This window comes from Nipponia nippon, unplaced genomic scaffold, assembly GCF_047370975.1.
Source record: "Nipponia nippon isolate SJK-2023a ecotype South Korea unplaced genomic scaffold, ASM4737097v1 scaffold_7, whole genome shotgun sequence".
Lineage (NCBI taxonomy): Eukaryota > Metazoa > Chordata > Aves > Pelecaniformes > Threskiornithidae > Nipponia > Nipponia nippon.
In genome coordinates, this window is record NW_028262391.1 from 25,440,199 (window position 1) to 25,456,489 (window position 16,291).

Here is a 16,291-nt window from a genome sequence, read left to right on the forward strand (position 1 = left end):
TACTTGGCTTTATTGGAAGAACCTAATTCCAAGCACCTTTCGAATAACCCCTAGAATAAGCTCTCTAGGAGAATAGCTTCATTTCACCTTTTAATAATTTTAGCGGCTACAGAGTATGCAAGGCATTCTGTTGATACACTGAAAATAGAAAGCAAAGCCTTTTCATTTATTGCTTACTTTTTTCAGCAATTAATGGAACCTTCTTCACTATTGCTGTTAAAAGCTGCTGGATGTTCTCCAAATATTCTATGCTGCAAGGGGTAAAAAGAATCACAATGAAGAATACTCTTGGAAGCAATGAATCAGATGCAAAAGGTTTCCAAATCACTGAATGGTTTAAAGTCCCTAGCCCCAAGGCAATACTAACATGCGGATAAACTGTTATGCCCCGATCCAGAGATGGTATTCCAAACAGCCCTTTCACTTGTCGAAGTGCCCACATCTGAAGCTACATTTGTCATGGTCAAGAAACTGAAGAGAGGCTTTTTTGGGCAGGCTTGGAAGAAATCCCTGCATCATCTCACAATCTGCAACAATACTTTGAGGGATAAGATGCGCCTATTAGTGCAGGCTGTCCCAGTAGGAACATGCGATACTGCATGGGAAGCGTTGTACTTACGGGAGTTTAGGTGAATTTTACTTAACCAGCCATACCATATTTAACTGGCAAAAACTGTATTTTCCATTAGTTATTTTATAACTAAGATAATTTCCAGTGTGTAGTGACTTAAGATTTATTCCTGTCTCCTACACAAACTCTCCATCAGGGCAATGTCTGCAGGGACATGTCAGAATAACAAAACTTTTCAAAACATGGAGACAGGAAAGTCAGCCATTGGAGGAATCAAGAGCAGGAGACACATCCTACACATTATAAGAAATACACAGAGAAAATTCTGCAAACTGAATTCTGGTGAAAAAAGACTAACAAGTACTTGCAAGAGCATCACAAACAAGGCACTGGATTTCATGGCATCCAGTGAACAAATACTCCAATGATCTTTATTATTAATTCCAGCCCTCATACTAAGTAATTACAGAAGTATATGAGCCTTACAAGACTAGAGAGGCAAGAAGAGAGACAGTTCTACTTATTTCAGATGCCCCTTTTTTGACCTGCATTCCACTGGGCAGTTTGACCTCACTAAGGACACACAATGGCAATGGGAATTATACAAGCAGTGGATGATAAAGAGGTTTTAGCAGCTTGAGATTTTAGCAAACCCCAGAACAACTGCAAATCTTCAAATAATTTTTTTTCCCCTTTCCTGAGCCCTGCATACAAATCCATTTACAAAGAAAATATTGCAACACTGAAACTAATGCCAGCCAACAGGATTAGTACTGATACGGCAGTGTATGGGACAGAAGATTTTATAATGTATTTCTAGGTCAAGCTTAACACTACTCCACGTATCCCTAGAACCTCCTCCTTTCCCCCTGGTATTTCAAAGATCAGAAATCCTTACAGAGAAATGAACAATTACTTGATAACGTAATTCCCAAGTTCGGAGCTCTCTTCTGTTTTTACTGCTGCTTGGCCTTCTTGGGTACCCACAGAACTGCAGTTTTGTCCTGTTGAATCAGGCTCCATCTTAACTTCAAAGAAACAGAACACATTTTAAGAGACAAAAAGTACCAGTCAGCTTGATAAATAATGTCTTGCAAGACTCCAGTAAGACTAAGGGTCTTGCATAACAGCACTTAATTTGTTGTTTGCATTCTGATTGTTAGGCATGAACAAATCTGGCCTTCTGTTCTGCTGAAAGAAAGCCACCAAAACACGTGCGTCCCCCCTTCAAATCTCAACATGCTCACATCTTATCCTTTTTAGAACATTTGCATATGAATAATCAATTGCTCATGTTTTGCATATTACTGCCTGATCTAAATTGACCTGCCTGAAAATGTACCTTGGCTCTCGTTTAGACTGTGCTAGAAAGGTTGGACCGGATGATCCTTGAGGTCCCTTCCAACCTGGTATTCTATGATTCTATGATGATGACTCTATGATTTTCTGTAAACAAATAGCTGTATAGAAAACTACTAACAGCTTTAGCAAGAAGCGACATTTCAAAGTGACAACTTTTTTTGAAGACATCACTGATTTTAACATCAGTGAATTTTCTCACACCTAGGACAGAACTCTTGTGAGACCGGAGCAGGAGAGAGAGAGATGTTCCCAACGCAGAACAGCCAGGCAGTCTGGTCATTCATCTGGGACGGAGAGATGCGTGACAGTTCTGCAAGAACTGGGCTTTGAGTATCTCAGCTCTGGCCTACGCATTATTCTGGGAAGTACTGTTATGTACATCTTTCCCCTGTGTGTCTGTCTGTGCACGCACGTGTGCTGTCTGCATCTAGTGCTGCTGGAAAGCATTTTCCAGTACATTTCACCATAGTCACTATTCTGAGGACAGCAGTAACTGTGATTAAATACATGCTGCTCTATGCGTTTCTGCAATGATGGATTGAAACAATGAACGTTTAAGCTACTCATGGTAGCTTTCTAGAGCATCCCCATTTCTCTCTGTACTTGCCTATGCTTTGGGATTTGTTGAGGGGGAAGTCACTGTTCATTTCCTAGTCCCCAGATGCCATTTTTACTTGATTTAAACCCTACTAACAATGGAAATAAAGGAACCCATAGTCAAAGGGTCTGCTTTCATAGTCAGGCCATTTGCATAAAGCAGCACCAGCTTATTTCTAGTAATTATCTTACTGAGAAATTCCTTGTTACCTTTAGTGATGGATGCTGTAGAGGGACTAGGGACAACCGTACTTGCTGCTGTGACAGCTGTAACAGCTGAAACTTTGCTGGTAGAAAGTGACTGTATCACTGGAGAGGAACAGCAAAAAAACCAAACCAAACCAAAACCAAAACAAAACAAAAACACAACAAAGAAAAGGAAAAAAATATCAAACTTCATACACTTTGACAAATAACCACGTTCAGAAGCAACACAGTGTTTGCAGCACAAAGTTTAGGGATGAATTTCCTTGCTACATTTTCTTCTATCTCTAACTTTGGACCATGTATGCCAACAGTGACCAAGAGCTACGCTGTGTCAAAGGGGATTTTCAAACACCATCTGTCATCCTCCTCTGCCCTTTACCTTTGTTCATAGGCATGAGTATTGTCTGAACACCTCCAGAAGCTGTGTTTACACCGAGCTGTTTAAGCTGGCTGGGAACTGTCAGAACAGCCTGCTGTGGACTAGACTGATTTGAGTGGATTTTTAGCAACCCTGCAAGAAGAACGGAAGACAAAATGTTAAATAAAACACACCATTTTGTTTATCTCCAGCTACTTCTCTCGCTTTCTGCCTGAACCAGGATGGCATGTAAGCTAGCATTGCCACCCTCTTAACAAGCCACAGTTCAGTGAACTGTCAGACAAGTTTTCACTGACACAAATGACTGCTAGAATACTGGGGTGCTGCACCACAGCGTGCACAGTATGACATACTGCACAGCGCTCTGATATCTGTGAGGCAGGTTTCCTAATTATGTAAGTAACCTTAAGTAAAAGTTGATGTAACACGAACCTTTCCACTGGAGCAGGCTCAGCACAGAGTAAAACACTCCTGTCAGAACAAGACCTCGTGCTGAAGGGTCTGGTAAGCCAGTGACCAACAGCCCTGTTGTACTTACACAGCCACTCACTGAGGTACCCAACTGCCGCGCACACCTCTGCAATTCAGCTTAGCAGCATCCACTGCGGTCAGCAGAGCACAATCAACCCTGTTTTAACTAAGTGACAAGCCCAAGGCTGCGCAGCAAGTCTGATGAAGGACATACCTGAACTGAGCGTCCTGTGTCTTTTTGTAACATGCACTGAATACATCCATAAGGATGGCTAATCAAGCTATGAAGCATATTAAAGTGAGGACTGAATGAAATCACTGATTTTAGTCAAAGCTAAAAGAACAAGCAGGACATTCAGATATTAACAGCATTACCAATGGCAGCACCCAGTGACTTTGGTGGAAACCAGCATGGCTCCAAGCTGCTCCACAGTGCCATGGGCAAGAAGCACTCATCACCTGTCCACCAGCTCTCTCCTCCACAGTGGTGACACCTCAAGCAACCACAGCCAGCACTCTAACACTGTGATTTGGGCCTATGTCCATCCTTTCTACTGCTAAACCGGCTACTTTCAATATAACTGTATTCAATCTACAGCTAACTTTTATTCAGATTGTGGAAATTTAATAGGCTTCTATTTTAGAACATTGCCAACAGTACATTTCTTAGTTTCATGATGGTAATTTTATACTCACGATTTGTTTCAAGATAAAGTTTCCATTTCCCTCATAATTTATTATTCTTGTGTAAGAAGCATAACTGCCTTCCAAGTACTAGACATGCAAGGTCTGGTGAAGAGATATCTTGGTTTGGATAACACTGCATAGCACTGGTCAGTTCGGCTTTCACCACCAGACAAGAAGGCTAACCTAGTATTACCAATTCATTTTTTAAAACATTTTAGTCTATTTAAGACTCATTTAAATAAAAGCCCATATTTTTAGAATTAAAAATCTGACTGCTGTGCATCTTGGCAAAACCTTTTCTTCCACCTCCAGCCTTCTCAAACACACAGCCCCAGGCTGGCCAAGCTCCGCAGTGGTGGCTGGTTCCCTTTAATACACTGACCCCCAGCAGTTCTTCTGGGGATGTTAAATGATGAATTAAAGGTCTCTTTAGGCACAGAGCCAGTCTCCAGCAAGCAATTAAATACTCATGGCTTTGCAAGTCTCTTCCCAGAACAGTTTACCACGCTTTCTCAAAGTGCACCATTTGAAAGTGTGCCTTGGGGGATGTCCCAAGTGTGTGATGCACAGATGTGTCAGGACAGCACAGCAAGGGACCCAAACAGCAAGGTGAGTAAGAAGGGACATTTTCAACTAACCCTGTTAAGCCTGGTGGGTGGGAGACACTGTTCATTGCAAAACAATGGGAAATTTTGAGATTCTTTTTGAAAAGTTGCCTTTAAAAATATGAATCTCCAGAATTTTAACAGGGTTTTTTGGTTGGTTTGTTTGTTTTGTGGTGGTTTTTTTTTTTAAACATCAAAATAACTGCTTCTTTTGGGATTCATGATGAAGTCAGTGCCCCAGGTTACCAAAAAAAAAAAAAAAAATCTAGATGATACTCTCATACCTAAATGGCAGTCTTAATCTGCAAGTGATTTAGAATGGCGTATTTCATACAAAAAAAACCCTTGCTGCTTTGTTTGCAAACTGGAAAATACTCAACTGCTTATTGCAGAATTGTGGCGGTCTTAACAGACTCTGTTACTTACTTTCAAGCTCTGTGACACAGAGTGATGAAAAAAGGGGGAGTTTGGAAGACTGTGTATATAGGAAACAAGAAGAGATGCTTTAAAAAGACTGTCAGATGGGCTCAGTGTCACTTACTTTCTCTTGTCTGTATTTGTACTCTGTTTCCACTTAGTAAAAAGTCACTTCAAATGAACAGAACATGCCAGCAGGTAAATTAAGAGTCAAAATGAGAATTTCTAATTTTAAACCATAATACTCAAATTAAACCTGCTATATTTCCTCTCCATGATAGAAACGATACTGGAGGACAATAAAACTAAATAAGGAAAACTCCCCTCTACATAAGGCAGTCCATCTTTATTACCTCTGCTTTATTAACTTGAAACATTCCAGATCCAATCTACCTCACTGTACTTAATGGATTTTGACTTCAAAGCCTTCAGTTCCCCCTAATCAACATCTCTCTCCTTTCCAAGCCAAACAGAGCAGATGCAAGGCCTCAAAGCCAAATTCTGCTCATGCAGCTTCTCTGACTTCAGTGGAGTTTCACAAACTAATCAAGTCTGCAGTATTGCGGACACCTTGATAGTGTCAGCATTCAGCGGCACATTGTGCTCTTGAACAGACAGAATGCATCTTCTAATGAGAATCTGGCAGGAAAACTAAAATCCCTCTCCAATACCAATGCACAACTTGCACTGTTATTTGTAACAGATACAGTCAAAGCACTCATAGGAGTGACTGACAGGATGCCAAATTATTTACAGATCTCTTTGGCTAAGCCAAAAGTTATGCTAATAATGTACGCTTCAGAAAGCATGACTTTACTTTTACACATTTACGAATGCAGGTGACTCTACATTCTTCCATTTACAGTGAAGACATCTAAAGAACTCACACCTGGATTCTAACTTTATATAGGAAAGGCATGAAGGAAGTTTAATACCTGATACTGCAGCTTTTCCAGTCACAGGTGTTGGTGTAGTCATCAGAGAAGCAACACTTACAACAGTAGAAGTAGCAGTCTTATTCACTACTGATGAAGTAGACTGGCTCTGGCTTATACAGATTTGGTGTTGTTGTCCAGATGTTTTTGCTGTAGGAGCTCCAGAAGATGACGAACTGGAACCTGCATTATCTATTTGCTGCATAAAAGAGGCAGAGAAGGATAACAAATTCCTTTTCATGTCATAGATGATTCAACAATAAGCACAACGAGGGAGTATCTGGAAGTAGCAAAACCAAATGTCTGTCTGTCTGTCTATCTATCTATCTGTCATTAAGAAGCAAGAGGTTCTTGAAGCACATATCCACAAATCCATATACAGTGATGGTACATACAGAATGGAGGCCGTTTCAAGCAGACAAAGTGAAACTGCGCACACAGGAACTGCTACCACAACTGCTTTGATAGTATCTGGAGCCAGGTCCCTTAACTTCAGCAAGCAGCTAGGCCTCCAGATGAGAAATTTGACCCAGGAACGTTTCATGTTTCCCTGCTGCTCAGAAGTCCAGAGGTATCAGCAGAGAAATGGGGAAAAAAGTTTGGGATAAAGAGACTGGACGGATTATACTGGCTAGAGTGCAAAAGTTGTATTACAGAATATTGGCAAAGTTGTTTCTCACCTGGGCCACCCCGTTTGTGGGAAGGGCCATGGCAGGAGCAGCAGCCGTGGTGATAACACCTCCTGATACTCTCAGCACAGTGGTGCCAGGCTTGGAGAGCTGAGATGAGGCAGGCACTGATTTTATAGACCCATCTGATATTTTCATCAGCGATGTCTGTCCACTGGGTGCAGCCTTTGAAAAAGAATTCAGCATTAGGAAAAACATGTATTTGTTTGGATTATTTTTTTTAAATGACTTAAAAAAAACCCAACACAACAACAACAACAAAAGACAAATGTGTTTTATATTACTGGAAAATATTTTCAAAATACTTTTGAAAAATGAAAATTGTGGCAATAATAGCTAGAACAAAATTATCGCCTCAGAAATCAACTTTATCAAACTGCTGACTTTGCAAAAATATGCCTATCAATCTTGAATTTTGGATGATCAAGTACAACTACTCCTGGGGAGTTTGAATTTCATAGGGACCACTTGGTAGTTTTTAAAAGAAAGACCTCTGAGGGATACCAAGACCAAAAATTTTTAAGAGCTTTAGCAGGTGTCCCATTTCTAAGGTTCAAATATTTAAGCACATTTTTGCAGCTGACTGTATTCACTTTTCTAATTCCATTTCACTAAGAAATCCCAGAGCACATCTACTAACTAGCAACCCAAGCTTACACATGACCCACTTTGAGAACAGAAATAAAGCTGGAAAACTGTGGTCCAATATCTGCATATGAAAGTAGGCCTTCATGTGCTTTCCTTATCGTAGTACAGCCAGCGTCGTAATTGTACAAAAACCAAACCAAACCAAACAACTACAAAAGGAAAAGCTTTCCTAATATGTGGCTGTGGTTCCTATAGTTTATCTGACAAAATACTGACTGGTAAGAGAGAAACACATCATTTGCACATTACCTGTGTAAACAGAGCTGTTTTCTGTCCAGTTATCACTTTTAGTGCCTGTCCTTGTGTGGAAGATGCTCCGACTCCTACATTGCCCTGAACAACTGAAGCTGGAGTCAGCTGCTTCCCCGAACTCTGAGGAGAAGGCTGGCCAACCAGAAAGGTGCCCTGCTCCAGAAATAAGTTAGGGAGGTTAGCACTTTGAAACACAGTTAAAAGCCAACAGAAATATAGGAGTGTCAATACAGGATACAAGCCTGTAGCTGTAATGCAACAACAACATTTCATCTTCTAAAACAAGGCACTGCTAATTACACTGGATGCTTCTGCACTAAGAGCTGGACACAGTCTTCTCTTCTTGGTGCAGAATACCACTTTCTGATGCAAGGGAAGGGGTGAAAAAGCCACAATCAGTTTCCTGTCTTGTCAGAGGCATCCACTACAATTCAAGACACTTTATGCTCTGTAAGTTTATTCTTTGTGACAAATGCCACTTAGCATGCAAGATCAGAGAGGCTACTGCTGGGCTATGCAAAAGAAGAGAAGAATCAAAACATTCTATCACCTTCTCACTTCAAAATATATCTGGTCCCTGCCACAAAGGCTATATATTCAGAGCTCAGCATACAGAAATCACAGCAACAACTGGAGGCATGCACTCTAATAACCTACCACCTGAGACCTTGCCACCCTTCCTGCTTCTCATCAGCATTCAGGTGCTACCCTTCAGAGGCTTCATTTACCCACTATCACACAGGGACCCCTTCACACAATCTTCTGTTTTCTCAGTTTTCTTCCTTACTCAGCCTTGCCGTTTCTCTCCAATAATCATAGAATACCAGGTTGGATGGGACCTCAAGAATCATCTGGTCCAACCTTTCTTGGCAAAAGCACGGTCTAGACAAGATGACCCAGCACCCTGTCCAGTCGAATCTTAAAAGTGTCCAGTGTCGGGGAATCCACCACTTCCCTGGGGAGATTATTTCAATGGGTGATTGTTCTCACTGTGAAATATTTTCCTCTTGTGTCCAATCGGAACCTCCCCAGGAGCAATTTGTACCTATTACCCCTCATCTTTTCCATGTGACTCCTTGTAAAAAGGGAGTCTCCATCTTCTTTGTAGCCACCCTTTAAATACTGGAACATGGTGATACGGTCTCCCCTAAGCCTTCTTTTCTCAAGGCTGAACAAACCCAGTTCTCTCAGCCTTTCCTCACACAGCAGGCTTCCCAGTCCTTTGATCATCTTAGTGGCCCTTCTCTGGACCCTCTCCAGCCTGTCCACATCTTTTTTGTACAGTGGGGACCAAAACAGAACACAGTATTCTAAGGACTGGTCTGACAAGCAGTGAGTAGAGTGGGATAATGACTTCTTTATCTCTGCTGCTGATGCCCCTGTTGATGGAACCCAGCACCCCTTTGGCTTCCTTTGCTGCAGCAGCACACTGCTCACTCATATTGAGCTGCTTGTCCACCACGACCCCCAGGTCCCTTTCCACAGAGCTGCTCCCCAGCCAGGTAGAGCCTGGACTGTGCTGCACTCCTGGATTATGTTTTCCCAGGTGCAAGACCTTACATTTGACTTTGTCAAACTTCATAAGGTTCTTGTTACCTTACTCTTCCTTTATTCTCCTATCCCTACTGCTGTCCTCCAACTCTTATACATCCTACCGTGTAAGATAACTCTTCACCTCTGTCGTATCACCTCTCTTGTTTTGGAGACCCTTTGGAGACTCTGTCTCTTCTCCACCCACTGCTTGCCCTGGTCTTAGTCAGTGCTACTTTCTCAGCCCACAAGGAGCCATGAGGATACCGCCCTGCAAGGGGAGGTGAGGGGCAGAGATGTGCCAATAGCAAGAGCAAGTAGTAAAGCAGATGCCTGGCAGAGGGGAGAGAGGCAAGGGTTATTGCAAAGGATCTAGATCCCATAGTCCAAGAATGTTTCATGTATTACAGAACCACAGGATATCCACATATTACCACTGCAGCCTGAAATGTCAATCTGCTTTAATTAAGATGCTTACACCACTGACCTGGGGTGTCTGCTTCAGGATGTAGGATGTATAGGTGAGGTGCTGTGACAAGTTACTGCTTGTGCTTTGGGCTCCTCCTCCTCCACTATTCGTAGAAGAACCAGACTGGAGACCTGTAACCAGAAGAAAAGGCTTGACCCTTTGGTAACTAGACACTGTCAGCTGCTAAAGCATCCCTGTATATACAAGTAGTTGAAAACTACTTTGCAAGATGCTTGCTGCCACATGTTTTGCAGCTGAATATTATTATCCAGTACAGCACAGTTCAGATGTGCTGCTGTGCTCTCTTATAGCTCATCAAATGCGATGAACGAAAGGGGCTATGGGAGAAATAAGGAGGACTGCTGGGCAAGCAAAGCTCATTTCAGGCTGTTTTACATTTTCTATCAAAAGAAGATGCTGTCCAACAGATGAACAGTCTTTTCATCAGTCTTTTGCAGGTTATGAATCTGCAGCAAAAGCCCTCTGAATCCCACTGGCTTCTTAATTTTACTTTTGTTGGCTGTTCCAATGCAATTTTGTTAATAGAGTATTAGATCATGGATACCAAGCAGTGGTAATTTGCAGCAACACTTTGATATTGCTCTATCTCCAAAAAGAACTAGACAGTTTTCTTTTGCAGTCTCTCATTGAGAAAAAAGGGGAAAAAAAAAAAACAAACAAACTTATGGCTCGGTCATAAAAATCACAAGTATTTGCTTATCTTCAAAGCCTGTGAGATTATCTCCTTGTCAAGGTTGGACTGCCCCAGCTGCCTCTCTAAATCTCAAGCAATGGTGCTCCCATCACAAGTTCTACAGCCCAAAAATACCTTCACCAAAAGTGTCTACTTTTTCAGTGACACTTACTCTATTGCCATGTTGCTGGTATTTACAGCCATATATATTAAGCTGAATAATACCTCTTCCTCACTGCCAGTATCAGAACTGGGAGCAGAAAGTTTACACCCAATCCATCTCCCATCCCAACCCCCAGCCTCAAAAGGAGCATTCTGGAGAAGGCTCACAACAAAACTCTTCATCTACACAGTCCAAAACCTGCAGTATTCTTTCCCTACAGCAATAGCACACTATAAACAAAGTGTCGCCCACCAGAACTATTTTAGCAATGTTATTCTCCAGGTATTTCACAGCAAGTTTGATTCAAAAGCCCATTAACAACAAAGTGTTTCTGCTGGTCTCAACAGCTTGGGGCCAAACCTTGTATCAATATTCAAAAGATTTCCTTCCCTCATTCCAGATAGAGCATCTTGTCCTTTTCAAAGTTAGTTTCTTATACATTTCTAGTTTCTCCAGGGTGTCATTCCATTACTTATTACTGCATTCAAATCCATCTCAGTTCTACATCATGAAAATGCAGTTTTATCTTCCTACAGATCACAATGAAGGGTTAAAGACAACCCTTTGCTGCATCTTGAGGAAAATTACACTATCTGCTTTCAGCACAGACAGAAAGACCTCCAGAGCACTGCATGAAAAAGTTTCATCTAAAACAGAAGACACTTGTGAGACCTCAGTCTTAAAAAGCACCACATACTGTGGTGTTGTGAACAAAGAAACCCCATCCCATTACTGACTTCCACAGTACCAGGATGCTTTATAGCAAAAATGCCAAACGTATTAATTATGCAGTGATTACATTATTTAACTCATTAGATTTCCCTGCAAGACTAACTAGCATTATTTGTGGCTCGCAGTATGGCTCCTTGGGGTATCAGAAGCAGTTTTCCTTTCCCAGAAGGATTCTTGCTGTTGGTGGTGAGGTACAGTTTGGTGCCTGGTGGTAAGTTTGCCAAGTTTGCCAGGTTGGTGGCTGGTAACTGCAGTGTGGCCATCACTAGAAAGAAAGAATAAAAAGAAATAAAACCATTGCTTGCAGAAGGTAGTATGCATTGAAATCTGCACAGGATAAAAGTACTAGGAGTGACATGCAGCTAGCCTTTGATAATCCATACTTCGCTGGCCTAACCGCAGATTAACTCCACCAGTGATGCACAGACACTTTTTTGAATAGGTTTGGAAAAAAAAAACAAACCCCTCTCTGCATGCAGTACCATTTATGGCTGCAGGCCAAAGCAGCACAGCCATGGGGTCTACAGGCTTACTCCAGTCCAGAGGCCACACAACACCTTGCAAACAGTCCAGAGCCTGAGCTAACATGCTCAGCTAAAGCCAGCTGTGTGCAGAAGCGGGCAGGGTGCTTCTGCCCACACTCCTGTAACTGTAAGCATGGGGGAAGATATGAAGATGCAATAAGGACAGTGTGGCTCTTGTTGGTTGGATTTATGTGGAGCCCTTTGAGTATCTAAGAACCACAATGCTGGGCAAAAATGTGAGACCTGGCTCCATGAAAGCCTACTAGGTCTCTAGCACATTCCCCAGCATGTCTGTCTGATACCCACTCGCAGAAAACTGCATGTTTTAAAGTACTTTTGCTCCCTCTTCCCCCTTACAGATAATGAGTTAACATTTTCTTTATTATTAATCTCAGTCAGCCTGAATTTCCCTACAGACCTCTCTACTCATTTTGAAGTTTTTCAATGACACATAGTTAGTTTGCAGTTGAAGAAATCATTATAGAGCCCCAAAGTCTACCCATCATGAGCTATTAACAAGGTGCAAAATTACTCCACCTGAGCCTTGAGATGTACTCTTCTGAGCACCTGTGGACGAAACTTGCGCTTTTGTTATAGTCTGCACAGGCTGAGCAACAATTGTCCCTCCGCCTCCACTCACGATGGCTTTGGCTACACCTTGAGTCACAACCTGCTTCGGACCAACAGCCTTTGCTACCGAAGAGCTAGATTTTGCCACAAGTATCTGGCCACCACTGATAGCCACTGCTTGTTTCACTGTCGACTGTAAAGCAGAACCAACTGGAACGCCAACAACCTGCAACAAATAAGTATTGGATGAAGTGCTGCTGGCAAGAGCAATCGTGAATTCTATAGCTGGTACACTTCCTCCATCTCTAGACGTTTCAGGACACCTTATACGTGTCTAGTCACGTATAAAAGGTATTCAGTCAGAAACAAAATTAAATTGGCAAGAAGCCAATCCCAAGTAAAAAGATAAACTGTTAAACACAACTGGGATTTCAGAGCACCCACAAAAGATTAAGTACATTCAAATTACAGGGCACTTCCATTTTTTTCTGATATATAAGCAATGGCTCAATTCCAGCTGAAGATAAAGCTTGCCTCAGCAAAGCACAGAGATCCAGAAATTCAGTTTCAACATATTCGTGGGAACAGAATCCCTGGGAAAACTATGGCCTCAAAGCGGAATCCACAAAGTGCTTCAATTTTATGTGTTGACAATAACTGCAGGCAAACATGAGTTTGCATACCTGCTCAAACATTAAAATGCAGTAAAAAGGACAATGAACTGTTGCAAATGCAAATATATATTTACTTATCCAAAAGTGAAAGCTCCCTATGCAGTCTCTTGTGCTTGGCACATGATTTGACTCTATCCACAATAGAAATAGGCAAGAATGGAGACAATTTCTGACACATCTGTCATCTCATCACTGCACGGTTATCGTGCCTTCTTAGAAGCTGCGTCACTCCTCTCATAGCAGCACTGCATTGGCACACTCCTACAATAACACACTTGAGTTGCCGCTCAAGTAGGACTGCTTCCACCTCATGCTAGTTCTGGCTCAGCCTCCACCCCACTCCCTATTTGTCCTGTTCTTTTTTGTTCCAGGCCTGCAGTCCAAAGAAAGAATTTGCCTCCTCTTACAGAAAGACTTGGATGAGTTTCAGCAAGAGCCGACGATGGCAGCCAACTTCCTGCGTTGACAGGCTCCAGTTCAAAACCACCCCCAACCCACTGTTGCAATGGGTTAGACAGAAGTGGGAGATGTTCCCTGTACACAACGAAATGCAATAGCACCTGCTCACCCTGCTCCCTTCTCAGGGACTACAGGTGAGCATGGTATGAGCCACTCTGTGCACATGGGGAAACTAGCTACCCATGGTGCTGATGCCTGTGTCTGAGACAGAAGCAACCCTACACCCTTGAGAGAAGCACAAGGTCCTGCAATGAAACCACAAGAAAGCCAGCTCACACCACACCAAAGATGCCCAAGTGCCTCATACCTTAGACTGCACCGTCCCCTCGCCTGTGCTCACGACCGGCTTCTGCGGTGACAAGGCTAACATGTGGCTCCCTTTTACAGTGACATACTGCTGCACTGAGGTCTGCGTGGTTGTCCCTGTCACTGGTAGTTGGGGCTGCTGGGGCAGCTCTCCCGGCTCCTGCTTTATTATCACCTTTTAAATAGGAAGAAATAATAAATAATAAGAAAAGCAAACACCTTAAATCACTGAGGATCATTTCTGGAACAGCCTGTCTGCAATAAAGGTCAGGCAACAGTCAGTAAACTCAGACATGGTTCTTACACACCACCAGGTAGACTCTCTAACTCAGCTCCAAGACGAGGGCTATTCCCAGCACACAAGTGTGTGAGGGGGGTGTTTGTATTTACAAAGAATTCCAGATTTGAGAGGTGTGCATAGAAATTACAGAATCACAGAAATCGCTAGTAATATTCCAACTACTAGTCATACTATGATGGATTTCGCCAGACCTGACTTCTTCAGGCCCTGGATCTCAGAAAGGACCCAGAACATCTTAAGGTTACGAATTTCTAAGCACCTTCCTGCTCAGAACACGTTCTAAACCTCAGGGTTTTTTTCTATCCTGCGGAATTACAACCGACATTATAGCTATAGATACTGTAAATTATTATAGCTGACATTATTCTCTTGTGTATACGTTTTATGTTTCTCTGTGACAAGCAGAGATCTAATAGCTAAGATCAGTGACTCAAGAAAGGCTGGATTTTTTGCGTTAGATTGCTGTAGGTACTGTAACTGGTAGGAAGCATTCTTCCACCTTTTACTTGGATCACCTGATATTGCCAGAAACAACTTTAAATTCTAGATGGTAACGTTTAAGGAAATGGACTCACAAGTGGCAACATCTGACATTCAGAAATCACTATAGCATTTTTTAAGAAGCTCCTGATAAATCTACTGCAGTTTACTTTCACTATATCCCAGTAAAAAATAGCTTTAAAAAGATCAGCCTCAATACGACAGTGATTCAATGTAAAACAAGAAAGGATGAAAGAGGAAATAAAAAGAAAGATCACAGGAACAGTAGAGCCACAGGAAAAGATACATTTTTTGAGAGGTGCTACAGAGCCCTTGGCAGCAAGACATATTGGTTCCAGTAACAGTTTCACATGCACTGGAAGTTATGCAGTTTGTGGCACAAGTCAGCATGAAATGGCATAACTGGGCTCCTTGTACCAGCACAAAAGCTGAGAGGAATACCTTTGTAAAAGCTCCAAGTCCTCCAGTGACTGATTTGGGGCTTTGCACCTTGGAATGACTCCCGATGGGACAAAGGGGTGGCATGGTGGCAAACAGAGAATCCTCCTGCTGTGAACAGAAAGACATGGCGCAAAAATCAGTGAAATGTCCAATACAAGAAACAGAACAAGTGACTGCTAATAAAGGGTAGCATGGACCATCTGGGCAGTCCCAAATTACCTGTACAAATAAGCCATTTCCAAAATCAGTCAACACTTAAGTAAATGGAGTGTAACATACAACCTATGAAGCAAGTTTTATTTGGAAAGTTACATCTCCAAGAGCACTAATGGTTTCTTACTATATCATACACAGGTGAAAGAAATCGAGTCACGTTCCCCCACCAGCTTTTTACACAAAGCATTTCAGAGCTGTAAAATTCAAGTAGGCTGAAGGTGGATTTTATCAATGTGTATAAATACCTGATGGGAAGGTGTAAAGAAGATCGAGCCAGACAACGCTCAATAGCATCCAATTAAAGGACAAGAGTCAATGGGCACAAATTGAAACAGAGGAAAAAATTGGTTTAACTATAAGATTTATTTTTTTTTTTAATTTAATGGTGATCAAACACTGGAATGGTTGCCCAGAGAGGTTGTGGACTCTCCAGCCTTGGAGATACTCAGAATAAGACCAGACACACTCCTGAGCAACCTGCTCTAGTTCACCCTGCTTTGAGCAGGCGAGTCGGACTGGATGATCTCCAGAAGTCCCTGCCAATCTCAACCATTCTGTGATTCTATAGACAATCTCAGAGAGAGAAAATGAACTAAGAAGAAACAAGTTACGGAGCAGGGAAAAAGATGTTCAATTTAAGTCTGCAAGCAAAATTCTCTCAGATTAATTTTTGCTCTCCTGTAACTAGAAAGACCTGATGGCACACAGTCTTCCCAGGCAGAACTCACCACTTGGCAGAAACAGTGAGGCCACCTAACTAAATGGAGTAAAAAAAAAAAAAAATATTTCCACACCTGCAAAATCAGGCACCTGGCATTCCTGGGTCTGAGGCTGGTAGAGAAATCAAATGCATTTGAGGAAGTTTGTTATGGTTCTGTTCTGTTTAAATAA

At 42.1% G+C, this 16,291-nt stretch overlaps 1 protein-coding gene across 10 annotated transcripts in view; it reads right to left on the reverse strand.

The window, feature by feature from the left end:
* Nucleotides 1–16,291, reverse strand: part of YEATS2 (YEATS domain containing 2) — a 51,138-nt gene that overhangs the window by 10,608 nt on the left and 24,239 nt on the right. For 5 of the 10 annotated variants that reach the window (XM_087739940.1, XM_087739939.1, XM_087739938.1 and 2 more), the window contains 12 exons: nucleotides 15,185–15,292; nucleotides 13,943–14,116; nucleotides 12,470–12,728; nucleotides 11,512–11,673; nucleotides 9,838–9,950; nucleotides 7,818–7,973; nucleotides 6,912–7,085; nucleotides 6,232–6,430; nucleotides 3,117–3,248; nucleotides 2,741–2,839; nucleotides 1,488–1,599; nucleotides 178–251 (listed from right to left, as the gene is read on the reverse strand). In XM_087739940.1, the coding sequence (XP_087596066.1) occupies nucleotides 178–251; nucleotides 1,488–1,599; nucleotides 2,741–2,839; nucleotides 3,117–3,248; nucleotides 6,232–6,430; nucleotides 6,912–7,085; nucleotides 7,818–7,973; nucleotides 9,838–9,950; nucleotides 11,512–11,673; nucleotides 12,470–12,728; nucleotides 13,943–14,116; nucleotides 15,185–15,292 (1,762 nt within the window). The remainder of the gene's footprint in view (nucleotides 1–177; nucleotides 252–1,487; nucleotides 1,600–2,740; nucleotides 2,840–3,116; nucleotides 3,249–6,231; nucleotides 6,431–6,911; nucleotides 7,086–7,817; nucleotides 7,974–9,837; nucleotides 9,951–11,511; nucleotides 11,674–12,469; nucleotides 12,729–13,942; nucleotides 14,117–15,184; nucleotides 15,293–16,291) is intronic. The other 5 variants (XM_087739941.1, XM_087739936.1, XR_015700567.1 and 2 more) reach the window with 3 other exon arrangements.